At 38.1% G+C, this 26050-nt stretch overlaps 1 protein-coding gene across 7 annotated transcripts in view; it reads right to left on the reverse strand.

Moving 5' to 3' along the window:
• The window catches only part of SYNE2 (spectrin repeat containing nuclear envelope protein 2), a 323973-nt gene that overhangs the window by 73873 nt on the left and 224050 nt on the right, over positions 1-26050 (reverse strand). For 5 of the 7 annotated variants that reach the window (XM_040226261.1, XM_040226260.1, XM_040226259.1 and 2 more), the window contains 14 exons: positions 23051-23233; positions 21889-22017; positions 21227-21348; positions 20933-21074; positions 19248-19379; positions 17680-17832; positions 17344-17553; positions 16027-16128; positions 15109-15228; positions 14529-14729; positions 13009-13182; positions 5900-6031; positions 2221-2417; positions 757-889 (listed from right to left, as the gene is read on the reverse strand). In XM_040226261.1, coding sequence (XP_040082195.1) covers positions 757-889; positions 2221-2417; positions 5900-6031; positions 13009-13182; positions 14529-14729; positions 15109-15228; positions 16027-16128; positions 17344-17553; positions 17680-17832; positions 19248-19379; positions 20933-21074; positions 21227-21348; positions 21889-22017; positions 23051-23233 — 2130 coding nt within the window. Of the gene's footprint in view, positions 1-756; positions 890-2220; positions 2418-5899; positions 6032-13008; positions 13183-14528; positions 14730-15108; positions 15229-16026; positions 16129-17343; positions 17554-17679; positions 17833-19247; positions 19380-20932; positions 21075-21226; positions 21349-21888; positions 22018-23050; positions 23234-25520; positions 25640-26050 lie in introns of those variants that run through there. The other 2 variants (XM_040226263.1, XM_040226258.1) reach the window with 2 other exon arrangements.

Below are 26050 nucleotides of genomic sequence, written 5' to 3' on the forward strand. Positions count from 1 at the left end.
ATTCCTACCCCTCGAGGGGCTTATAATCTAATGGGTTATTGTTTTTAAAAATAGCCAAATCATTTCAACTTTAAAAAGAAACTATGGAACACAGCACAAAGTTCATACTGAGTGATTTAAATGCAACCAATTTTTAACTAAAATATTTGAAAATATTCCTGTGTACTTTTAAGCTTTTTCCAAGTAAATTTAAGAAATATTTTCATTTTAACATCAAAATGAGTGATAGCTACAAAATATGAAAAGTGGAGAAAAGACTAAGAGAAAAGACAAACAGGTCTTGGAAGTATAATTTATATTACAAAAGTTACTACAGTTTCTTAAAAAAAAAAAAAGACTTGAAAACAACAGAACAATAACATTTCAGTGGAAATATCAATTCTGTAAGAACAATTTAAAACCATGTATTTATTAACTAACATTTATGAATTGATTATCTTGTGAGGTTTTGGGATGGAGTAGGTGGGAGAGATATCTTCTGTACTTATGAAACATGTTCCATGTCAGAGTAAGTTTTAGATTTATATATATTTTATAGGGCCAATTAAAAAATATACCTTATCAGTATTATAAACATATAAATCAACAATATAAACAAATAGTTCTAAGTCTGAAGAATACAGCTGCTATTAGCTCAAGTCTTACTCCTTATCCACACATAAAGATTATGGAGACGAAACACATCAACTGTCATAATTTTCCCCTGCTATTTACAGTCAACCAATAATTATTCAAGCATATTCTATTACAACTTACGAAAAAATTGTTTATGTTGCTTCTGATTGTGTCCAGGTCCTGAGACACATTGAGGGACTGCTCTTTCCAATAGTTCAGAGTTTGCTGAGAAGACTCCAACCACTTGGTTAACTGATCGGAATCTCTGTTATAACTAACAGGAGCAAAGTGAGAGAGAATGGAAATAAGAAACAATATCCAACACCCGCAAATTTCCTTCTGTTTCACTGTATGATTTCTTGTGTTGACCAACTGTGGTATTCAGAAAAAAAAATCATGATATTTTTTAAAGGATTATATACTCTGTTTCATTCCAGGCCCCAAATCTGATGCTTCTGTCATTTTCTATGATTCTATAATGACTAATCAAGAACAAAGAGGCATTTTAAAGTCTAAAATATTCTTTTAAAAATTTACGATAGCTATACCAAAATAAACTCACAGGTAAGGAAAGAGATTATTTTTAATCATCAAATGTTCTCTATAGATTTGTGTACAATAAAAATATAACCAACATTTATTATAAGCTGTTATTATTTACTATAAGTTATATAACAGCAAACTGCTGTTCACTGGATGCCAATATATCTGATAGAATGAAAATATCCAAGCAAAATGCTGTCCCTCTGGTAAACGTCTAAACTTCTTTAGGTTAAGACAGCCCCCTAAGGGGCAGGGAAGAGAATCAGGTTAAACATTCTGTGTTTTCTACCTCCAAGGGGTTCAAGAGTGAAATAAGTCAGACAGAGAAAGCCAAATAGCATAAGATAATCATTTACATGAAGATTCTAAAATACGGTAAAAATGAACTTATTCTCAAAATCCCCTGTGATTACCAAAGGGGAAAGAGGGGGAAGGATAAATTAGGAGTTTGAGATTAACATAAACACAATACTATTAATATATATAAAATAGATAAACAATAAGATCCTACTGTAAGCACAGGAAACTATATTCATTATCCTATAGTAAAGCATAATGGAAAAGAATATGAAAAAGAACACATACATATATTACTGAATCACTTTGCTATATACCAGAAATTAACACAACATTGTAACTCAAGTATACTTCAAAAAAATTTTTTATAAAAGATTTGAGCTGTTAAAGCAAAAAAAAAATTCTTTGAAGAACTCCAAAGACTTTTCCAAACTATTCCATTAGCTAAAATTATTTTTAAGATGTAAAAAAATTTTGGAAGAGTGTAGGAAAGAGCAACATCATGACATAAAGGTAACATATATATAATTTTATAACATAACTCCTAGTTTCCATAGAAAACTGATTACACATTATCCTGAGTCATATGAACCAACATAAGAGACTCTAGATCTCATTTAGCCTGGAACAGGGACCCAACTGCCTTAGATGATCAAAAATTGTACCACAGGGGGATGACATGTGAAATGTGGCTGACTGCAGAACCCTTCTGAGGTCTTATTCCACAGCAAAACCTGACACCAATCAATCCCTAAGAAAACATACCTGAGCAGATGCTTGAGAAGCGTTTGTAGTCTGTGTAGTTCATGATCAATTTTTTTGTTTAGGGACAACCACTGCTCTTCCAGTTTTGCAATCTGGCCCTCTAGTTCAGGACAGTTTACGGATGCAACCAGCTGTTTACCTTCATTCAGAGTCTGGTAAAGCCGGGCATGCTTCTCATCCATGTTTCTTTTTATTTGCTAATAAAAATAAAGTCATAGATTGAATTACTTAAAATTAAATCAGCCAATCAACTCAGAAATATCTCATGAAAAACCTACAATTGAGGCTACTGAAGAAATAATAACACACAGTTAATATGGAAAACAGTTTGGAGGTTCCTCAGAAAACTCAAGATAGAATGATCCAGCAATTCCACTTCTGGGCATATCATCCCTGGACAAAACTATACTTCTGGGCATATCCCTGGACAAAACTATAATGGGGGGAAGATATGTTTCCCCCATGTTCATAGTAGCTATGTTCACAATAGCCAAAACATGGAAGCAACCTAAATGTCCATCGACAGACAAATGGATAAAGAAGACGTGGTGCACATATACAATGGGATATTACTCAGCCATAAAAAAGAGTGAAATAATGCCAATTGCAGCAACATGGCTGCAACTAAAGATAACCATACTAAGCGAAGGAAAGAGGAAGACAAATGCCATGTATCACTTATATGTGGAATATAAAATACAGCACAAATGAACCTATGTCCAAAACAGAAACAGACTCACAGACAGAGAGAATAGATCTGTGGTTGACAAGGGGGACAGGGTGGAAAGAGAAAGATGGATTGTGAGTGTGGGACTGGCAGATGCAAACTATCATATTTAGAATGTATAAAAAAGGTTCCTAATGTATAGCACAGGGAACTATATTCAATATCCTGTGATACACCATAATGGAAAAATATGTACATATTAAAAAAGAATATATATATGTATGTAACACTTTGTTGTACAGCAGAGATTGGCACAACATTGTAAATCAACTGTACTTCAACAACAACAAAAAGAAACTATAATACTTTCCTAATCCTCAAGACTCTTGCAGTCTGGCTGAGCATAATTAACGGATTATTATCTTTCATGACGAGAGTGTCTACTGCATTTCTCCTGCATGGACGTATACATACAGTAGGAAATGAAAATTCACAGATTTTAGAACTGATCATTTAAATCTTTCACCTAGATACTAAAACGGTGACAGTCTTCAGGGCACAGTGAGCTTGCACAGAGGGTTTGTGTGACCTAAGGATTACTCTGAAAATCAAGAAATTTTACATAGAAATCAGGATTTCCTGTGACTCTGGGAAAACAGGAAGATCTATTATAGCAAGCTCCTTTAGAAGAGGCTGTTCTGCTGGGTTCTCCTCCACTGCTCTCCCCACCAGCCCTCAAATATCCATCCACTCAGCTGCCCTTATTTCTGTTCTCTTGTCTGGGACCCTGGAAGCATTTTACCTTGTGGGCTAGGTAGGTAGGGGTTATTCTTTAGACCCAAATAGTAGGGGGAAAAGTTCATTGTGAGATTCTTCTGAATATAAGGACTCAAGAAGCAGGAAAAAAGAGGACTTCAGAAGAATAAATTAAAGCATTACACTGCTAATTCAATTTCATGAAAAGAAAAATAAAATTCTTCAAAACTGCAAATACGATGATCCCCTGAGGAGAACTCTCTAAAGGCAATTATCTCCCACAGTTGGGTTCAGCTTAATGACATATCCTGACAGTTACTTAAATTTAATCTTAAAAAATAAATTATGGTCAAACAGAACATTTGCCATTTTCCAATTAACTTAAGCCTTTAAAAAATATTAAAAATTCTACCTCCAATCCCTTTCTACCACTCTAGTTGCAAATCCCTCTTCCTGCTTGAGTCTGCAGGCTAGAATAAACTGTTCAATGTTAGTTTAAAAAAATAAATGGTTCTAATTTTCTAAGCCTTCAGCGCAAGACACTTCATCTTTAGAGCCTCTCTGAGAAGTTTTAATTTCCTCATTTTGTCCCCGAGAGTCAGGCTACACTAGTCACTTGGCCCATGAGATGACAACCAGCATTGAACACAGCCTGTTCAACTCCAGAGGTCACACAACTGACCGACTCTATATTCCCAGCCCCTAGATGTCTCCCAGTCAAGATATATACAAACTTCCCCATGACACAGAAGACTGATAACAACCTTAGGACCACTGTCAGTGAGACGGGCTTCACTAGATAATCTGTCTTCTTTTAGTCTGGCAGATGTATCTAAAAGTCTTAGAACAATTATATCATTTTTTAAAATATTTCAAGCTTAACAGAAACACAGGTTATAGTTTAAGGCAAGGGTCCCTAACCTCCTGTATGTAAAGGCTGAGGATCTGAAGTGGAGCTGACATAATGATAATAGAAATAAGTGCACAATAAATATAATGTGCTTGAATCATATTGAAACCATCTCCTCACCCAGTCCGTGGAAAAATTGTCTTCCATGAAACTGGTCTCTGGTGCCAAAAATGTTGGGGACCACTGGTTTAAGGTATACAGCGACTCTTGAAGAAATAATCAGGCTTCTATCCGGTTGGCTAATGTGAACTGTTTCTTAACCTCACGAGGTTTAAAAGCTGTATTTTCCACTGCATTCTCTCAGCTGTTTAGATGGCACCTTCTGCACCCCTAGGCTAACAAAGAATTAAAGAGCAGCTTCTTGTCCCAAAAGACTCAGATTTATGTTTGAGTTTGGCTTAATATGTGAAGATGGTGAAGAGATCAATTGAAACTTTCAAGACACCTAGAGAGCATAACCACAGCATTCCAGCCTCTGGAAAATGCTCCTTGTAGGAGCCTAAGTGCCTCCAAGGAATGGTGGTACCCCGCCAAGTAATTCACGTTTTCATTTTTCATCCAGTCTGGTCAGGCAACAAACCTGCTTTTGAAGTTTTAAAGTGGATATTTGATAGCACACACACAATTAACCACACAACCAGATTCTGACCACAAACATGCTAAAGTAAAAACTAAGCATTTCAAGTGTCTGTCGAAAATATTTAGAAGCTGTTCTTATCTTGTAGGTCACATTCTCAGTGCCACTCGAAAACCATGCTAAGGTTGTATCTTTTCTATGGCATTGAAATCTGAGACACAGAGACTTCGATCATAACAATACCAAACGTCACACAAGAAAATATTTCAAGTCTGAAGTCTCTTTATAATGCTGGTGGCAGGTAACAGACTGTTGTTTTCCTCACAGGCTTTGTTCAATCAGGGCTTCACTTGTCATAAGACTAAAAATATGTCCAGAGGCCCATAGTTCGCAAAGTTCTTCTCATACTTTAGCTCATGTCCACACCTGCTGACATCCACCTCCAGGGACAGGTAGAACAAGCTTGATTACCTACATTCTATAGATAAAGACACTGAACTTTAGGGACAGAAAGCTGACAAAGTGCTAAATGAGAGAGAGTCAGGACTCAAACCAAGGTCCCGACCCCACGTCAGGCACATGGTTACGAAGAGATGCCCACAAGCAAATCTGCAGTTCTCCCAAATACATCTCCCTGTGAGTTGTTTGAGGAACATTTCATTTCAATTCAAATCATTCACCTTCAAAATCAAGCACTTTAGTCAAAACACAATAAAAACACAAAGTGCTTCAGACCGTGACTTTGATGGTTTAAGTGGAAGCAAAATACCTGATAATATGAAATCCTTTCCACTAATCTTTCCTCCGTCTCTTCTACCAAACTCACAGAGGGCAACGTAGACATAAGAATTTCCAGGTCCTTTTCAAGAGAGGCATAGCTTTCATCAAATTCTTCCCATTTCTAGAGAATTAAGAACACATGATTACCAGGGGGCTTAGTTCCAGAAAGGGATGAAATTAATCTCCCAAGCAAAAATGAACTCTGAGACCGTACAAAATTAAAGCACAGATTCCAGGGGTTTCTGAGATATAACCCACCCTAATGAGAGCTCAGCGTCTGGTGGGAAACAATTCCACTTTCACTGCAGTGTGGAAAAGGTTTTAAAAAATCCAGGTGGTACTAGGGTTTTATGTTTGTCTCGTCAAATCGAGTAGGGAATAATAGGAGTGAGTTAAAATGATACTCTCAGCGTACGCCTCTGTGGAGATCTCAGAGGACTTTTATTACTTGGAAAGGAAGGTGCTAACCTTTAAAGTTTTTCAACAGAAGCTCACGTTAGGCTGTTCCTAATGCTCCCTGCGCCAACTCCCAGCCCACTGAATACAACCCAACCCATTAGGTAGCATGCCTCTCAAAGGAGTGGTTTGAGAGGCCGTGAGCTTACACTTTAGCAGGGGAGTATTACTGCCTTTGCCAGAGTCTGCCTGGGCCCAGCACTCTGATTCCAGAGAAGCCCACCTCTGGGGCCTTAACCCTCAACAGAGCTGATTTATGGACACAAAATATTACCTGCTGGAAAACGAACCACCTCACTAATTTTCCTACCGAGTGAAACAGTGAGTCACCTGAAAGTTAGGGACACTCACTGGACTCAAGGAGTCTTTTTCTTTTTTTTAAACTTAACTCATAACTTATTTGGCTGTACTACATGGCATGTAGGATCTTAGTTTCCTGACTAAGGATCGAGCCTGTGGCCCCTACCTTGGAAGCGCAGAGTCTTAACCACTGGACCATGAGAGAAGTCACTCATGGAATCTTTTTCTTTTTTTAAACACCAGGAACTATTACTATAAATACCAACTTGACATACTATTAGAAAATTAATTTTATTAGCATAAAATAATTCCATATCTTATTATCACATTAAAAAGTTGAGTATTTCTTTTATGTAATAAATATCCACCGTGTTTAAGAAGTTAAAGGTGGAAAAAACCTTAAAACTGAGAAAGAGCTTTATGTAACTTTTTAGTTTTCTTTTTAAAAAAATTAATTAATTAATTATTTTTTGGAGGCTAATTACTTTACAATATTGTATTGGTTTTGCCATGCATTGACATGGATCTGCCATGGGTGTACACATGTTCCCCATCCTGAACCCTCGCCCACCTCCCTCCGCATCCCATCCCTCTGAGTCATCCCAGTGCATCAGCCCCAAGCATCCTGTATCATGCATAGAACCTAGACTGGTGATCCATTTCACATATGATAATATACATGTTTCAATGCCATTCTCCCAAATCATCCCACCATTGCCGTCTCCCACAGGGTCCAAAAGACTGTTCTATACATCTGTGTCTCTTTTGCTGTCTCACATACAGGGTTATCGTTACCATCTTTCTAAATTCCATATATATGGGTTATTATACTATATTGGTGTTTTCCTTTCTGGCTTACTTCACTCTGTACAATAGGCTCCAGTTTCATCCACCTCATTAGAACGGATTCAAATGTATTCTTTTTAATGGCTAATACTCCATTGTGTATATGTACCACAGCTTTCTTATCCATTCATCTGCTGATTGACATCTAGGTTGCTTCCATGTCCTGGCTATTATAAACAGTGCTGCGATGAACATTGGGGTACACGTGTCTCTTTCAATTCTGGTTTCCTTGGTGTGTATGCCCAGCAGTGGGATTGCTGGGTCATAAGGCAGTTCTATTTCCAGTTTTTTAATGAATCTCCATACTGTTCTCCATAGTGGCTGTACTAGTTTGCATTCCCACCAACAGTGTAAGAGGCTTCCCTTTTCTCCACACCCTCTCCAGCATTTATTGCTTGTAGACTTTTGGACAGCAGCCATTCTGACTGGCATGAGATGGTACCTCATTGTGGTTTTGATTTGCATTTCTCTGATGATGAGTGATGTTGAGCATCTTTTCATGTGTTTGTTAGCCATCTGTATGTCTTCTTTGGAGAAATGTGTTTAGTTCTTTGGCCCATTTCTCGATTGGGTCGTTTATTTTTCTGGAATTGAGCTGCAGGAGTTGCTTGTATATTTTTGAGATTAGTTGTTTGTCAGTTGCTTCATTTGCTATTATTTTCTCCCATTCTGAAGGCTGTCTTTTCACCTTGCTTATAGTTTCCTTTGCTGTGGAAAAGCTTTTAATTTTAATTAGGTCCCATTTGTTTATTTTTACTTTTATTTCCAATATTCTGGGAAGTGGGTCATAGAGGACCCTGCTGTGATTTATGTCGGAGAGTGTTTTGCCTATGTCTTCCTCTAGGAGTTTTATAGTTTCTGGCCTTACATTTAGATCTTTAATCCATTTTGAGTTTATTTTTGTATATGGTGTTAGCAAGTGTTCTAGTTTCATTTTTTTACAAGTTGTTGGCCAGTTTTCCCAGCACCACTTGTTAAAGAGATTGTCATTTCTCCATTGTATATTCTTGCCTCCTTTGTCAAAGACAAGGTGTCCATAGGTGTGTGGATTTATCTCTGGGCTTTCTATTTTGTTCCATTGATCTATATTTCTGTCTTTGTGCCAGTACCATACTGCCGTGATGCTGTGGCTCTGTAGTAGAGCCTGAAGTCAGGCAGTTTGATTCCTCCAGTTCCATTCTTCTTTCTCAAGATGCTTTGGCTATTTGAGGTTTTTCGTATTTCCATACAAATTGTGAAATTATTTGATCTAGTTCTGTGAAAAATACTGTTGGTAGCTTGATAGGGATTGCATTGAATCTATAGATTGCTTTGGGTAGTATACACATTTTCACTATATTGTATCTTCCATTCCATGAACATGGTATATTTCTCCATCTATTTGTGTCCTCTTTGATTTCTTTCACCAGTGTTTTATAGTTTTCTATATATAGGTCTTTTGTTTCTTTAGGTAGATATATTCCTAAGTATTTTATTCTTCTCATTGCAATGGTGAATGGAATTGTTTCCTTAATTTCTCTTTCTGTTTTCTTATTGTTAGTGTATAGGAATGCAAGGGATTTCTGTGTATTGACTTTATATCCTGCAACTTTACTATATTCATTAATTAGCTCTAGTAATTTTCTGGTGGAGTCTTTAGGGTTTTCTATGTAGAGGATCATGTCGTCTGCAAGCAGTGAGAGTTTTACTTCTTTTCCAATCTGGATTCCTTTTATTTCTTTTTCTGCTCTGATTGCTGTGGCCAAAACTTCCAAAACTATGTTGAATAGTAGTGTTGTGAGTGGGCACCCTTGTCTTGTTCCTGACTTTAGGGGAAATGCTTTCAATTTTTCACCATTGAGGATAATGTTTGCTGTGGGTTTTTCATTTATTATGTTGAGGTATGTTCCTTCTATTCTTGCTTTCTGGAGGGTTTTTTTTTTAAATCATAAATGGATGTTGATATTTGTCAAAGGCTTTCTCTGCATCTATTGAGATAATCATATAGTTTTTATTTTTCAAGTTGTTAATGTGTATTACATTGATTGATTTGCAGATGTTGAAGAATCCTTGCATCCCTGGGATAAAGCCCACTTGGTCATGATGTATGATCATTTTAATATGTTGTTGGATTTTATTTGCTAGAATTTTGTTAAGGATTTCTGCATCTATGTTCATCAGTGATATTGGCCTGTAGTTTTCTTTTTTTTGTGTGTGGAATCTTTGTCAGGTTTTGCTATTAGGGTGATGGTGTTCTCATAGAATGAGTGGAGGTTTACCTTCCTCTGCAATTTTCTGGAAGAGTTTGAGCAGGATAGGTGTTAGCTCTTCTCTAAATTTTTAGTAGAATTCAGCTGTGAAGCCATCTGGTCCTGGGCTTTTGTTTGCTGGAAGATTTCTGATTACAGTTTCAATTTCTGTGCTTGTGATAGGTCTCTTAAGATTTTCCATTTTTTCCTGGTTCAGTTTTGGAAAGTTGTACTTTTCTAAGAATTTGTCCATTTCTTCCACGTTGTCCATTTTATTGGCATATAGTTGCTGATAGTAGTCTCTTATGATCCTTTGTATTTCTGTGTCGTCTGTTGTGATCTTTCCATTTTCATTTGTAATTTTGTTGATTTGATTTTTCTCCCTTTGTTTCTTGATGAGTCTGGCTAATGGTTTGTCAATTTTATTTATCCTTTCAAAGAACCAGCTTTTAGCTTTGTTGATTTTTGCTATGGTCTCTTTTGTTTCTTTTGCATTTATTTCTGCCCTTTTAAGATTTCTTTCCTTCTACTAACCCTGGGATTCTTCATTTCTTCCTTTTCTAGTTGCTTTAGGGGTAGAGTTAGGTTATTTATTTGACTTTTTTCTTATTTCTTGAGGTAAGCCTGTATTGCTATGAACCTTCCCCTTAGCACTGCTTTTACAGTGTCCCATAGGTTTTGGGTTGTTGTGTTTTCATTTTCATTCATTTCTATGCATACTTTGATTTCTTTTGTGATTTCTTCTGTGATTTGTTGGTTATTCAGCAGCATGTTGTTCAGCCTCCATATGCTGGAATTTTTAATAGTTTTTCTCCAGTAATTGACATCTAATCTTACCCGCATTGTGGTCAGAAAAGATGCTTGGAATGATTTCAATTTTTTTGAATTTACCAAGGCTAGATTTATGGCCCAGGATGTGAACTATCCTGGAGAAGACTCCGTGTGCACTTGAGAAAAAGGTGAAATTCATTGTTTTGGGGAGAAATGTCCTATAGATATCAATTAGGTCTAGCTGGTCTATTGTATCATTTAAAGTTTGTGTTTCCTTGTTAATTTTCTGTTTAGTTGATCTATCCATAGATGTGAGTGGGGTATTAAAGTCTCCCACTACTATTGTGTTATTGTTAATTTCCCCTTTCATACTTGTTAGCATTTGTCTTACATATTGTGGTGCTATGTTGGGTGCATATATATTTATAATTGTTATATCTTCTTCTTGGATTGAGCCTTTGATCCTTATGTAGTGTCCTTCTTTGTCTCTTTTCACAGCCTTTGTTTTAAAGTCTACTTTATGTGATATGAGTATTGCTACTCCTGCTTTCTTTTGGTCTCTATTTGTGTGGAATATCTTTTTCCAGCCCTTCACTTTCAGTCTCCAGGTGTCCCTTGCTTTGAGGTGGGTCTCTTGTAGACAATATATATAGGGGTCTTGTTTTTGTATCCATTCAGCCAGTCTTTGTCTTTTGGTTGGGGCATTCAACCCATTTACTTTTAAGATAATTATTGATAAGTATGATCCCATTGCCATTTACTTTATTGTTTTGAGTTTGAGTTTATACATGCTTTCTGTGTTTCCTGTCTAGAGAAGATCCTTTAGCATTTGTTGGAGAGCTGGTTTGGTGGTGCTGAATTCTCTCAGCTTTTGCTTGTCTGTAAAGCTTTTGATTTCTCCTTCATATTTGAATGAGATCCTTGCTGGGTACAGTAATCTGAGCTGTAGGTTATTTTCTTTCATTACTTTAAGTATGTCTTACCATTCTCTTCTGGACTGAAGAGTTTCTATTGAAAGATCAGCTGTTATCCTTATGGGAATCCCCTTGTGTGTTATTTGTTGTTTTCCCCTTGCTGCTTTTAATATTTGTTCTTTGTGTTTGATCTTTGTTAATTTGATTAATATGCATCTTGCGGTATTTCGCCTTGGGTTTATCCTGTTTGGGACTCTCTGGGTTTCTTGGACTTGGGTGCCTATTTCCTTCCCCATTTTAGGGAAGTTTTCAACTATTATCTCCTCAAGTATTTTCTCATGGCCTTTCTTTTTGTCTTCTTCTTCTGGGACTCCTATGATTCGAATATTGGGGCGTTTAACACTGTCCCAGAGGTCTCTGAGATTGTCCTCATTTCTTTTAATTCTTTTTTCCTCTCTATTTATTTCTACCATTCTATCTTCTACCTCACTAATCCTATCTTCTGTCTCTGTTATTCTACTGTTGGTTCCCTCCAGAGTGTTTTTTTATCTCATTTATTGCATTATTCATTATACACTGACTCTTTTTTATTTCTTCTAGGTCCTTGTTAAACATTTCTTGCATCTTCTCGATCTTTGTCTCCAGGCTATTTATCTGTGATTCCATTTTGTTTTCAAGATTTTGGATCATTTTCATTATCATTATTCAGAATTCTTTATCAGGTAGATTCCCTATCTCCTCCTCTTTGGTTTGGTGGGCATTTATCCTGTTCCTTTACCTGCTGAGTATTTCTCAGCTTTTTCATCTTGTTTATATTGCTGTGTTTGGGGTGGCCTTTCCATATTCTGGCAGTTTGTGGTTCCTCTTTTTGTAGAGTTTCCTCACTGTGGGTGGGGTTGGACATGTGGCTTGTCAAGGTTTCCTGGTTAGGGAAGCTTGCATCGGTGTTCTGGTGAGTGGAGCTGGATTTCTTCTCTCTGGAGTGCACTCAAGTGTTCAATAATGAGTTTTGAGATGTCAATAGGTTTGGTGTGACTTTGGGCAGCCTGTATATTAAAGCTCAGGGCCAGCATTCAGAAGTTGTTTTGTGGAATTTGCTCAGCGTTCAAATGTTCTTTCGATGAATTTGTGGAGGAGAAAGTGGTCTCCCCGTCCTATTCCTCCACCATCTTAGGACTGCCTCCCTTAACTTTTTTCTTTGAATCAGGACAGAACTGGCATAAATATACTTCAGCAACAGAATATCTGGGCTTTTCCTCTTTGGGATGCACAGTTTCAGAACCACTGATGTTTCATGAATGATCTCATTCAAGATCTCAAAGTGTTTCCTATTTTGTTTATTTGTACACAGCCCTTGAAGGCAGAAAGATGCTGAGCCATCCCTAACTGACGTATAGGAAATTTCAGCTAATATTTCACTGGGGGAGCAGCAGTAGGAGCTGGAACAGAATCCATGTTCCTCATTGCTGGTTCTCACTTAACTACTGCTCAATAATAACCAGATACTTGTTTTCGAACCTAGAGGTGGTGGTTGAAAATCCAGAGTTCCTGGCTTAAGTACAAAATGTATGAAAGCCACATACCTGCAGTAAACTCTGTAGCTTTATTCCATATTGATGTGACTTTTCTTCTAGCGATTTAACTTCTTTGACTTGTTCTGCCCCAAATGTTTCTTTCTTTTGCATTAAAGAAGGAAGCATTTTGTTGGAATATGTTTGGATCAAGAGCATGTCAGCAACAAGCTTCTGGAAAAAAAGCTGTGAAATGAGATGTTGACATTTATTTATTTTTACACTGTGAAAAGCCTTAAAATTCAAGTTTTTTCAACATGTTATACTGTCATATTTACTTTCTACTCTGAAATTCCAGGACAGCCATGTAGAGTCAAAATCATGAGAAAACAAACCAAAAATTGCCTATGTATCCACATCATCAAGTACTAATGGAATTTTAACAAATCACAATGAAAAATTACCCCTGGTAATATTTTCCCCAAAACTATCAATATTAAAAGGCCAATATGATTAATTAGGCCATTAAAATTTCCAGTGAGATCTTCCTATATCAGAAATTCCAAGTTTTAAGAAACTTTTTTTTTTTTTTTTAAATTTTTACCAAAACGTAGATGCTGATTTGGCTGATTGGTTTCAAGACAATAAATTGGATGGACAGATGTGAGCCTAAGAAATTCACATCCCATATTCAATAGCCAGGGATTTCTAAACTTTGGTTCTAACTTCTACTCAATACAATGGTTAAATAAAGGAAATTTCTTGATGGGGGTCTATTGGGATTCTGGTTGGTCAAAGCTCCTAGAATAGCACTTTAAGACCTTTAAACAGAAAGGCTTTCCTTCACATGGTTCACCATTTATAGCCAGCTGCCCCCTCTAATTATTTTGAGGGGCCTCTTATTAGGTGAATCCCTTTTCTTATTCCCTGAAAGGTATACATAAAAGGGTCTACCATAAGCTTTGAGACATTCTATATATCAGTTAATATATTTTCTCCTCTTCCCCTCCATTCTTTATACAATATTTACCTTTGGATTTTTCTTAAAGTCTACTTATCAAAAACCTGGACTTCAGCTTGTTGAAGGCAGGAACTGTACCCTACACATTTATTATCAGCACTTAAATTACTACATATCTCTTGTTGGTTATCATGAGGTTTTGTTTAATGAAATGAATGGAAAACAAAGGGATTCACTGTAGCATTACACTACATATACATTTGTAATTTATTTATTTATTTTGATTTCAGTTCTCAGTAAGGCCTTTCCTAACCTCCTGAATTCAACTCCCTCTATTAAATGTTCTTAAAGTATGTATCCTGATTGCAATTTTAAATTTGTTTGAATTGCTCCTTGACAAAAATGTCTTCTCAATCAACTAAAAGCTCCATAAATGTTAAGAATTGTGTCTATTTTCACCCACAATTATATTCTAGAGTTTAGCAGAGTTCCTGGTACATGGTGTAATACATGTTTGTTTAAAGAATAAAGGAATGATGTATATTTCACCAAGGAAGGACACGTATGCTATCTGTCCACACTCAGAATAACTTACAGTCTATGAAAAGGTGATCTGACCCATGTGTCTTACCTTGTGATTTTGTATTTGAGCCTGTAGGGCAACTTTACTTTTGGTTTGTTGTAAGTGGTCATGAGCAAGCTTTTCCTTTCCAATATGCACCAGTTCCACCATGCCTTGCAACAAAGCATCTTGCTGGCTCTCAGTGATGAAAGGGCAGCTGAGTTCTGTGTACCTGGCTCTCAGGAGTCCCCATGTACTGTCAAGGACATCCTGAAAAGAAAGAACAGGTGTGCACAAACATTTCCACCCAACCATGAAAATAACCCAAATAAAGAACATATTTAAATTTCCATGGAGAGCTTCCCAGGTGGCTTTGTGGTAAAGATTCCACCTGCCAGTGCTGGAGATGCAGGAGATGTGGGCCCTGGGTCAGGAAGATCCCTGGAGAAGGGAATGGCAACCCACTCATATTCTTGCCTGGGAAATCCCTTGGACAGAAGAGACTGGCGGGCCACAGTCCATGGGGTCACAAAGAGTTGGACAAGACTGAGTGAGCACACAGTGCACAAATTTCCTTGCTAGAAGAAAAATGCCTAAATTGTTATAATCATAGTAATTTATGGATTGAATATTTTCTGCTCAGACATACCTCTAATTTGTAAACCTCCTGGAGTATAACATAAGGTAAATGAAGCCTCTCTCCTTCATCTCTTAGTTTTGCCACTCGGCTCTCAGAGTTCTGCAGCTCCACTGTATACGCATCCATTTTCTAAAGAGAGAGACAACACACACGCACACACACAAATTGTTTAATAAGTCAGGAGTATACATAGTCACTTAAAAAGAATTAAACGATTTAGAAAAGAACTAAGGGAAAAATGAAAGTGCCACTTCTCCTCCATCCTCTCTAGTTCTCCCCAAAGATCCACAGTTGACGGTCTATTTCTAATGTATTCAAAGTATGTACTGAGAAGAGGTATACATTCATATCCTGAAAGGCGCTGGATTGCACGTCATTGGATTCTACAGTTTGCATGCCTTACTTATCAGCTCCTCAGCATCTAGTCACAGCAGTACAAACTAATCTAGAGGCTTTTAAACAGACACAGTAAGGCTGCTCACTGCTTTAGTAACAGTCGGTTCAAAATGGACTTTTGGGCTATTTAGAGTCTTTTAATTCAAGCAGTGCTGCCAGATCTCTCCTCAAACATTCATATACATATTTATCTTTATGCACTTGTCTTATTTCTTTAGAATAAGTACAAACCCAGAACGCAGAACCGTGGCCTGGACACACTAGGTCAATTGACACTTGCTGTATAAGTGAATGGAGCTGCTGGATGAAGAGCATTTAGATTTACAATTCTGATATGTAGTCAGCACCCCTCCCAAGAGGATGAGGGTCTCATTTCTCAACAACCTTCCCAACACTGCACAGACTTGTGTTTTAGGGAGTGATTCACAAGCACAGGAAACTTATGGTGCTTGTGCAGACTTATGGAGTCTTTTATGCAGGAGACTCTCTGGTTCAAGGTTAAGTCAGTTTGAATGATTTTCACTTGATTACCTGAAGCTGTTCATCAATAGTCTGGCCACTAATTTCATTCAAAGATTGTTGCAAAGATGTCTTATTCTTAACAAGTTGATCATATAATCGTTTTATTTCATTCTGTATAAAAAGATAAATGGAGAAAAGTGAGAATCTCATTTAGAGCTTTGGAACCTTTTAAAAAATTTAGCTGTCCTTTAATTTCTGAGCTATCAGAAATTTCAAACGTATGTCAAAATAGGGGAAGCCCTGCATTATCATCATCCATCAGCCTTAGCAATTACTGATGACTTGTAGCTGGTTGTCACTCTTCTGCCCCATCCCCTGAGCTTTCTTGACTGCACCTGACTTCCCTTCCCTCAGATTATTTGAATCAAGTCCAAGATATCATATTTTATTAGTATATATTTCAGTATGTATCTCTACATGACAAAGATTCCTCCCTTTAAAAATATCACAATAATAATTCCTTAGCATTATTAACTACCCAGGCAAGGTTCACATTTCCCTAATTGCCTATATTTTCTCCTTTTGGTTTGCTTGAATTGGGATCTAAATGAGGTCCAATAGGTGCAGTGGATTCATGTGTCTTAAATCCCTCTTAATCTGCTGGCCCCCTGCCCATCTCTCTTTTTTGTTTCTGAGATCTTTTTGTGTGTGGGGGGAGGGAGGCAGTGGTAGAAAAAAAAATGGGCTCCCTATCCTGTACAGCTTGCCACTGCCTGTATATGGCTGACTGCACTCCCTTCGCACCACTTACCATTTCCTTCCCTTGTGTCTATATGACTTGGATTCTAGAGACTTGGTCAGATTCAGGTTTGATTTTACAGTGAAGACTCCTTCCTAAGTAGTGGTGTGTTTCATTTCCTTTTCATTAGACAATTTCCAGCAGCTTTCTAACTAGTCCAGCTGCCTCAGGTCTCTGCTCCAATCCTCATTAGACAATTGCCAGCTGGATCTACCAGAAATGTACATGGACTGTAATACCTTTGTTCAAAAACTTTAATAGCTCTTCCTTACCTGGGAATCCTCCCAGGTGACACGTTTAGTGGTTGAAGGTCATACAGGAAAGAAGCATTACTTTAGCTCAACCTAACAAATTCACACCTGAGATTATGGAAAGGACCTAACAAATTCATACCTGAGATTTTGGAAAGGACCTCGCTTTCAAATGGTCTCCAGCCATGAGCAGCTGAACTAACTTAAAGACCTTCATAGAAAGAGTCTCACCGCTTTCCTTAGCAATTCCCATTCATGAATGCCTCTGGTAGAAGATCGGAGGTCCATTCTGTCACCTAACACTATGCCAAAGCAGCCCAGTGCCCAGACTCGTACCTGATAACTGCGGGTATAGTCGAGGCCAGCTTTCAGAGCCTTGCTTCTAGAGGCAGCTGTAGCCTGGGTGTGTTCCAGGTAGACTTGGAGGTTATCAAAACAGTCAAGGAACTGGCTGGCATTCTTGCCAGGCCGAGTCATGGCTTTTGAAAGATCATTCTTCTTGTCACTCATAGCTAAGTAAAGTTTTTTCAACTCAAGAGCCAGTGTCTGCAAAGTGGAGAGAAAGAAAGACACCGTGAACAAGTTCTGACCTTAAGAGAGGTTTCAGTTCTGGCTAACCAGTGGGCTGCCCGCAGTAACAGCCAACACACATGCTTGATGGATGCTCCCTACCTCGTAGTGCACCTGCTGGGTACCAACATCCCCTCTGAAGAGCCCAGGTGTCTGCAGCATCTCCTGCACACTGCCCAGGCACTGGACGAGGGTCTGAAACAGTTCGAATAATTTCTTATCCAGATTTCTGTACGTTTCTTCTGACATGTTTTCCTGAATCAAGAGAAGAAAAGGAAAAACAGAAGTCACTAAGATTCTTTGCCTTCCTAAGCATATTTTCCCTGGTTTCCATTATAGTTTACCATTCATGTTATGTTTTTTAAAAATAATTAGTCATTTCAAATACTTTGTGAACTAGGTAGCAGAATAAATAAATAAAATTAAGATGTTAATTCTGAGAGAAACAAGTTTAAGAAACTCAGTGTTAGGTATTGAGTTGACTACTGAATAGAATTAAAAGGTAAATCAAAAGATGGACTTCTTTAGTGGGGCCATCCAGCTGGAAGTGTGAAAGTGAGAGTGTTAGTCACTCAGTCGTGTTCAACTCTTTGTGACCCATGGACTGTAGCCCACCAGGCTCCTCTCTTCATGGAATTCTCCAGGCAAGAACACTGGAGCGGGTTGCCATTTCCGTCTCCAGGGGATCTTCCTGACCCAGGGATCGAACCTGGGTCTCCTACATTGCAGGCAGGTTCTTTACTGTCTGAGCCACCAGGGAAGTGTGGTCCCAGATAAATCGTACTACCCCTCTTCCCACTGTTCTCTGTCTCCCATATTTTAATGTAGGAGAAAGTGGGTTAATGACACCAAGGATGGCCTGAAGAAAGAAGTCAAGAAACTTGAAGGGGTTCATTAGAAAGAGGAACAGTATCTTAAAGACAGGGATGGTACAGCATGGTGACTCTAAGTAAATTAGAAGCCTGCCAAACCTATTAATTACCCAATGTGGGCTGTTTCCTACTGTTTTTTTTTTTGATGGATGCCTAAGCTATCCAGCACACCATCTCAGTGTTAAGCCTACTCAAGGTTGGAAACCCTGCTGCTACTCCCTCCCTCCCTCCACCTCTCCTCAGCCTCGCAATCCCAGAGCCCCACTGCAGACAGTATTAATAGACCATGGTCCTTGTTCCTGCCAATCCTAGACTCAGGTTTAGAAGCCTCTGTACGTGGAATTCTATGTAGCCACTACCAAATTTACCAGAGTCAGTAACAGAGATGAATTCTATTTGCAATTCTAGGACTCCTTCAATTGTACATCCTATCATTTGTTCAGTAAGGAAAATAATGGGCTTCCCAGCTGGCTCAGTGGTAAAGAATTTGCCCACCAGCGCTGGAGATGCAGGAGACGCAGGTTCGATCTCTAGGTCGGGAAGACTCCCTGCAGGAGGAAATGGCAACCCACTCCAGTATTCTTGTCTGCGAAATCCCATGAACAGAGGAGCCTGATGGGCTATAGTCCATGAGCAAAAGAGTTCGACGTAACCGAGTGACTGTGCACACTCCTTGGATGCTGGCTCTGAGGGTAAGTTGAAGAGTCCACCAAAGAAGAGTATGACCAATTTACAGTATCACATTTCCCTTTATTTTTGTTATTGCTATGAGGAAAATATATAATAGGCAGCTGCTACCTGTGCCTGAAGATTATTTGCTTCTTGACGCAGGTCTTCAAGCTGGGCAGTGTAAGTTTTCAGTTCTTCGGTTGTTGGGTATCTAAAGTTATACACAGTCACACTGGGTAGAACACTCATATTTGTGGTAACCTACATTTGAAAAAGGGAAATACTATTATGAAAAGTTTGAGACCCTATTAATGTAAAACATCAAAAATGCCTTAACATGCTATCTTCTGAACTTCTTGGTAAGTATTTTTGTCTATCTTGTCATTTAAAAGAAAAAAATGATTTAATTGAAATTTAAATATTTTGGACAGCTTTGAAAAGTCATGACAGGCTTTACTTAGACACTTGAGGGTCCATTTGGATTAAAAAAAAAAAGGGAAAAGAAACTATAATTTGAAAAAAAGAGTAAAACCACTAATCTTTCAATCTGTAGCCATGCTACTGGACTTCCATGGTTAGCGCTTTCTTTCCCTGTTTACTGGCATACTCCTGGCACACAGCCAACTCTTAAATAGTATACAGTAACCTCCAGGGGCAGATCTGCATCTTGATTTGTTATTGAAATGCCAAATTAGTACTGAAAATGAGCTGTGACTTCAGAAGGGGGAATGACTCAGAGTTAATTTCTTTGCTAAATTGGAAAACTAACGTATAAAGGAACAGGATGGGGTGGTAGATGGACTCTGCTGGGGTGGGAGGGTGGAGAAAGAGGGATGGTATTCTATTCTGGAAAAAGAACAACATACATGTTACAGCGTGTATGACAAGGGGAAACGAAGACTAAAGTCCTCCCAATGAATTTAATTCAACTTTAATTGGTCAAATAAGGTTCTTCACAGAATAGAAGAGAACTGAAAAAGTTCCCACCACACTGGGGAATTGGGAAACCACTGGTAACCATTGCCCGGGTAGTTTGAGTGCAAAACGGAAGGCACAAGCTTGACTGCTGGGAGCAATGGTGCTATTTAGAGAGACACGCATCAGTAGCTGGCACAGTAAGACAAACACCATAATGGCAAAGATCAGGTATGCTAAGGTGTGTTGGTGAGAATACCTATAGACGGGTACCATCGGCATAGGGACCAGCACACTGCAGATTTCAAATAATCTCTTTGTGGATTCATGTCAATGTATGGCAAAACCAATACAGAATTGTAAAGTAAAATTAAAAAAATAATAATAAAATAAAATAAAGTTAGTTATTTAACAACAACAACAACAACAAACAAATAATGTCTTTATGAATGAATGACACTCATATAGCACTATATCATTTTAAAGTATTTTCTTTAAAATATATATTATTCATTCCTTTATTCATTCAATATATAGTAACCAAGATTTTATGATGCTCCAGTTTCTGCTCCAGGCCCTCACATGTGAACCAGGCAGATACAATCTTTCTTCTATGCTGTCTAATAGGGAATACAGACAAACAAGTGGGTGTATAGTTTAGTAATAGCTATGAGCGAGGAAGCCCATGGTGCTACAGAAGCAAAAAGGGAAGTGCAGATTTCCAGGAAGATGAAAAGAGGATAGCCAAGCATGAAAATCTATCTGGCATCTTTGCTTTCTAAAAATAAATAAATCGCTTTCTGGAAATAATTCAGAACACACATGTGTATTTAATGAATGCTTGTTGGCTTTTCAAAGGTAAACACGTTTATTTACACTGTGTGTACATACACACTGACCTGGGGCTGTACAAGCTGAGAGAGAGGGAGCCTTATTTTTGATGAGAGTTCATGGTGTAAATATTGCCACTTATCTCCACTTTGGCCCTGGGTTGACAAGATCAAGTCTGGAGCATCATTTTTGGGGCCAGATGTCTTACTGCTTTTAAAGGAAAACAAACGGTAAAAAGAATAATCAATGTAAAAAAATTATATTACATCCAGACAGTGTTTTATAAGTAATATAAAAAGAAACATTCTTAATTCTCCCAACTACAAGACTACTGAATGTCCAATTCTTTAAAAATATTTTACCTTGCAGGTGATGTCTGAGTTGTATCTTTATCATGCTGGCAATACTGGGGCCATGTTTTGTTAGCATTAAATTCTATGAATTTGATTAAATCTTTCTGTTCTATTGGTTTTAACTCCAAAACCTATAATTGAATAAGATTCAAATGGTCCAATCAATCAAGGTTTTCATTTAGTACACAAGGGTTTCTTCTGTTGAGATCATCAGATTTGAAACCACTTCCTAAATCATTATTTACTATCTCTTGTTCTTGTTAATATTTATTTTTCAAAAACTTATTCAAAATATTTAGACAACAACCAAGCATTTTTTAACATCATAATACACACAAGGAAAATCATCCCAAAAATACAAACACATTTTGAAATAGGGAAAGAAGTGCTGCAGTTGCAGAGGTATATACCTGCTTGGTTTAAGATGCATGTTAACAAAGCAGCCAAGTTCAAGTGTACCCAATGGTAGCAGATGAAAGCAAAGTAGATACTGCAGCAAAAGCTCAAAACTCAGACCTGCTGTACACACAGGAACACCTACACATCACACTTTCTATTCAGTCATGTAAGAAAACACTCCAGTGGCCTTTCAGTATTTATTACAGCTCAAAGGGAAATTCCATATAGAAAACTTTATTCTTGTCCTTATATCTATTAGGGGCTGAAAATACCTGTTGCTGCTGGAAATCTTTTTGTCTACTGAATTGTGGCCTTTCAGTAACAACAGATTCAAATTCAGAAAGGTTATCTGGTTGGAGAAGTTTCTGATGCTCTGAAGATTTCTTTAGTGTGGTAGAATGCTGCAAAACATTTTATGATGGCAGACTATTTAAAGTTGTGATCCATTTCAATTCTAATCATGTGACTACACAGTGGAAAAGTTTTATATGAAGTAAATGATTGTATTTTGTTAATTATAATGATTACATACTATAATTTAATGTACTTATTTCATAACAACTTCAAAAACCACTACATTTAATAAGTGGTCATTTTATTATTTCCTCAGTTTAATGCATCCAGTGAATTACTAAAAGCCAGAAAATCTATTGCCCTTTTTTCTTGAGAACAAAGTGAAATAAATATCAAAAACAGACATAGTATTAAGCTTATGAACTCAAATTTCCCCTATGTCTGAAACATAAGTAGATTTTTTAAGAGAGAGAACATATTAGGATAAAAGGGGTTCCATACAGCCTGTATATCTGCAGCCAATCTTATTTCTATAAATAGAAGTCCTTTAAGTAGAAACCACCATCTCATTAAGAATGGCTGTGAATTTTACATAGTAAGATGCTACTCATAGGATGCACATTTGCACTTATATATACAGAATGCTTTTAAAAGTCATAAGAATACTTTAACTATATGATACTTTGTTCAGTATATATAAATATTTGTAAATGGAAAACAAAAGTACCTGTAAAACAGGTTTTTGTGTTTTTGATGTTAAATTTTAAGCATGTCTATAAAGGCTTCATTTTTCTAGTCAACCATGATTACACAGTTCCTTTCAAATACGAAGTTCCTTTAAAATTTATGATGAAAAGTTGCATAGATCTCTTTATGAGCAAGAACAACCAACCCAGTCAAACCAACCCTAATCAAAGCAACACAATCACTAACAACAACCTAGATGAGAAAACTACACAGCAAAATGAAACCAATGACAAAAGCCAGGGAACCCATCCCTTAAAGTTTTAAGAGGCACAATTCTTTTCCATTTACTGCAATTCCTCTGTAGTTATTTCCTTCCCTGCACCCAAAGTTCCTTCCTGATAGATATGCCTGTATTTACATATACATACATGTCCACACATAGTCATATTTTACCTGGTCCTCACTGTATTTCTCCTGAAGCATCATTTGGACTTTTTCCAAATTGCATTTCACAGTTTTCAGTTTCAAGGAAAGTGCTTCAGCCTCCTGTTGAGTGGCTCCACTGTCTCCCAGGCCCTGATCTTTGCAGTTCTCTAACAGAGAGGCCACCTTGTGCTCAATCTCTGTTAGCATAGCCTAGGAAATAAAATCATTTCATTAGTCATAGTTTGGGTCTCAAACAAGCGTTAGAATCCAAAATAAGTTAGATTCACTGTCTCTACACCTAAGTGTATATAAGAAGTTCCAGAAACACAGGTTGATAGGGACTTTGCGGGGGGAGAAAAAAAAACAACGTCCACATAATTCCTATGTGTTTCAGTAGGGGTTCAGCCAAACCAACTCCAAATTGGGTGTGAATAAATAAACTAAATTGGTTGTATCACAATCTAAAACAAGTGATGCTATATTCCCCTTAGAAAACAGAGCTGAACACATCCAGCGCAGCATAGTGGTTAGGACCACAGATACTAGAACTAGAACTTCATAGCCGGGAAAATCTGGGCACTTTACGTTGCATGGGTGTACCTCTAGTTATCTGTAAAATGGGGATAATAACAGAACTTACCTCCGGGGTCACATTGAGAAGCTAGGGTTAAATCCATATACTCTGGCCAGTGCTTGATATGTAGTCTGTGCCTACTATTATTACTTCCCACCTTATTCCTAAACTTTTTCTGTTGCAATCCAAGTGTTGAGTGGTAATTTTAAAAAATACTTCCACAGAACCCTTGGAAAATTCTTTCCTTTGCTCTTTTCTTGTCTTTCTCAAGCCAAATAAGCTCCCCAAATATCAGAAGATGATTACAGGAAGACATAACTTGGAACCTAAAACACTTAGTCATTGATACCACTGGTCAACTTAACACCAGTGTCTAAAAATAAATCAGGAGGATGAAGTAAGTTTCCCAGTAAGTCATCATCATTGTTTTCCTCCTCAAGAGATCAAGTTTGCTCTCTCCTTGAGCTATGGAGCCGCAAAAGTCATGCCAATTGGCTGGGCACACGAGTGTAGCAGCAGCAGAATGTAGAATCAGACACATTCTAATACTGGGATTACTTGTGTTAAAATCATGTGTGCTAAGAACAAGTTTAATTCTTTGAGAGAAACTTAAACACTTAAATTTTCAATAACATAGTTATAATTTCTCATCCAAGTAAACTACTTATATCCTCTGCATAAGACTCTTTTAAGCTTAAACAATGTGTACTTATAGATTTTAAAGTGGCTGAAAACAAAGTGTACTATAATTTTGTGCTTTCTGTCCACTTAGCTATTTTATGTATACATTTTCATGGGTCTACATATATATGTTTCATGATATCTATTTTAATAGCTGCATATTAGTACTCTATGATTCTCTTCATCTCCTTATTGTTAAGCCTTTAAACTGTTTCTGGTGCTTCATTTTTGTAATCAATGCAGCCATAAATATTCTTCTCCTTTTAGGGTTACTTTCAGAAGATAAATTTAAAGTAATAGGATTAATAGGTCAAAGATGATGGACATTTTATCTGCTAACAGCTGACTTCCCCAAATGCTGAACCAATCAGGCAGACGTTAGTGGATCTATTTCTCCAGAGTTTTCCCGGATGATATAATTTTTGTCAAGATAATGTAGGAACAAAACAACAGCTGTTTTGACTCATGCATCTTTAATAATCAAGGCTGAACATTTCTTCTCAATATTAAGTTACGGAATATAATTTTTTCTTGACTGATCTATTTGTTCCTGTCCTTGGATATTTCCCCTCTGGGAACTTAATGTTTTTACAGAGCACTGTAAGGCTTTTTATGTTTCAGTGTTAAAGTCTATATGCCATGGTGTTATATAAATGAGCCAGAGTTGGCCCGTGTATATGGATCTATATGTTGTTATTTCTTCACAGCAGAAATATTAGTTCATATTTCACCAGTGCCAGACTCAAAACTGGACCCCCCACATCTAGTCATGGTTAAGACAAACTCTGGAGCTCTAAAGACTTCAGCCTCTGCTTCCTTCAGATTCTCTGACATTATCTGGACACACAGCCCCTCTGGTTTCTCTAACCCCTAGGAGTTCCCTTGTCTCCTCCCCTTCTGGGTGGTGGCTCCACCTCCACCCCTTGCCAAAGCCTCTAGAAGGTCTGGCATGAGACTTCCCAGTCCCTCCAGACCCCACCTAAACGCTGCCCAAGTAATGCTCACTGCACGCGACTGCCACCTTGTGGTCATGTCTTTTCCTTGAGCAGCCCCCACATTTTTAAATTCACAAGAGGTCCAAGGACCAGATTCCGGTAATGACCAAGGACTTGGCTATGGGGTCTACCCAGTCAGCAGGACCATCAGTTGGCTGACGGCACCTGAAAGGCCCTAAGTGTCCGGGTCTCAACATCTGGAATACCGAAGGTTCAGCTTAGAGGGGCACTGCTTTGCGCCACTTACACTGTCTTCTCCAGACTCTCCTGCACGTCTTTCCAGTCACATGGTAGTGCCTGTATCTGAGTGAATCCAACCCTTGGGAGCTGACTTTCGGGTTGAGAGGTGCTGAGTTGCCCGAGGAAGGAGGTCAGCTTGCCTGGCTGGGTCCTACTAGGCGGACTCCGGAGGTAGTAAGAGTGTGGGTCTGAATGGGAAGGGGAGGAGCGTCGGCCTCGGGCCAAGGTGGGTCAAATGCCCAGCCCCACATAGTGGGTGGAGCTCCCTGTGGACGGGCCAGTGGTTTGAGGCACTCTGAGAGGAAGTCCTTGTCCCTGGACACCACTGCGAATGAGCCAGTCAGGTGGAGATGTCAGGCCAAGGTGGGTGTAAGTGCCTTTGAGGGAGGTGCCTTGGCTGAGCTCTTGAGGACACTCAGTTCTGCTCCAGCAATGTCAGTCTCGCCCCTCCCTGGAGGGATCCAGAGATCCCAACCTTTGGGCTGTGCCAGCAAAGCTTCCTCCAAATGACTCCAGGCAAGGAAGTTTACATTCCTG

Source organism: Oryx dammah, unplaced genomic scaffold (genome assembly GCF_014754425.2).
Source record: "Oryx dammah isolate SB20612 unplaced genomic scaffold, SCBI_Odam_1.1 HiC_scaffold_26, whole genome shotgun sequence".
NCBI classification, from domain to species: Eukaryota; Metazoa; Chordata; class Mammalia; order Artiodactyla; family Bovidae; genus Oryx; species Oryx dammah.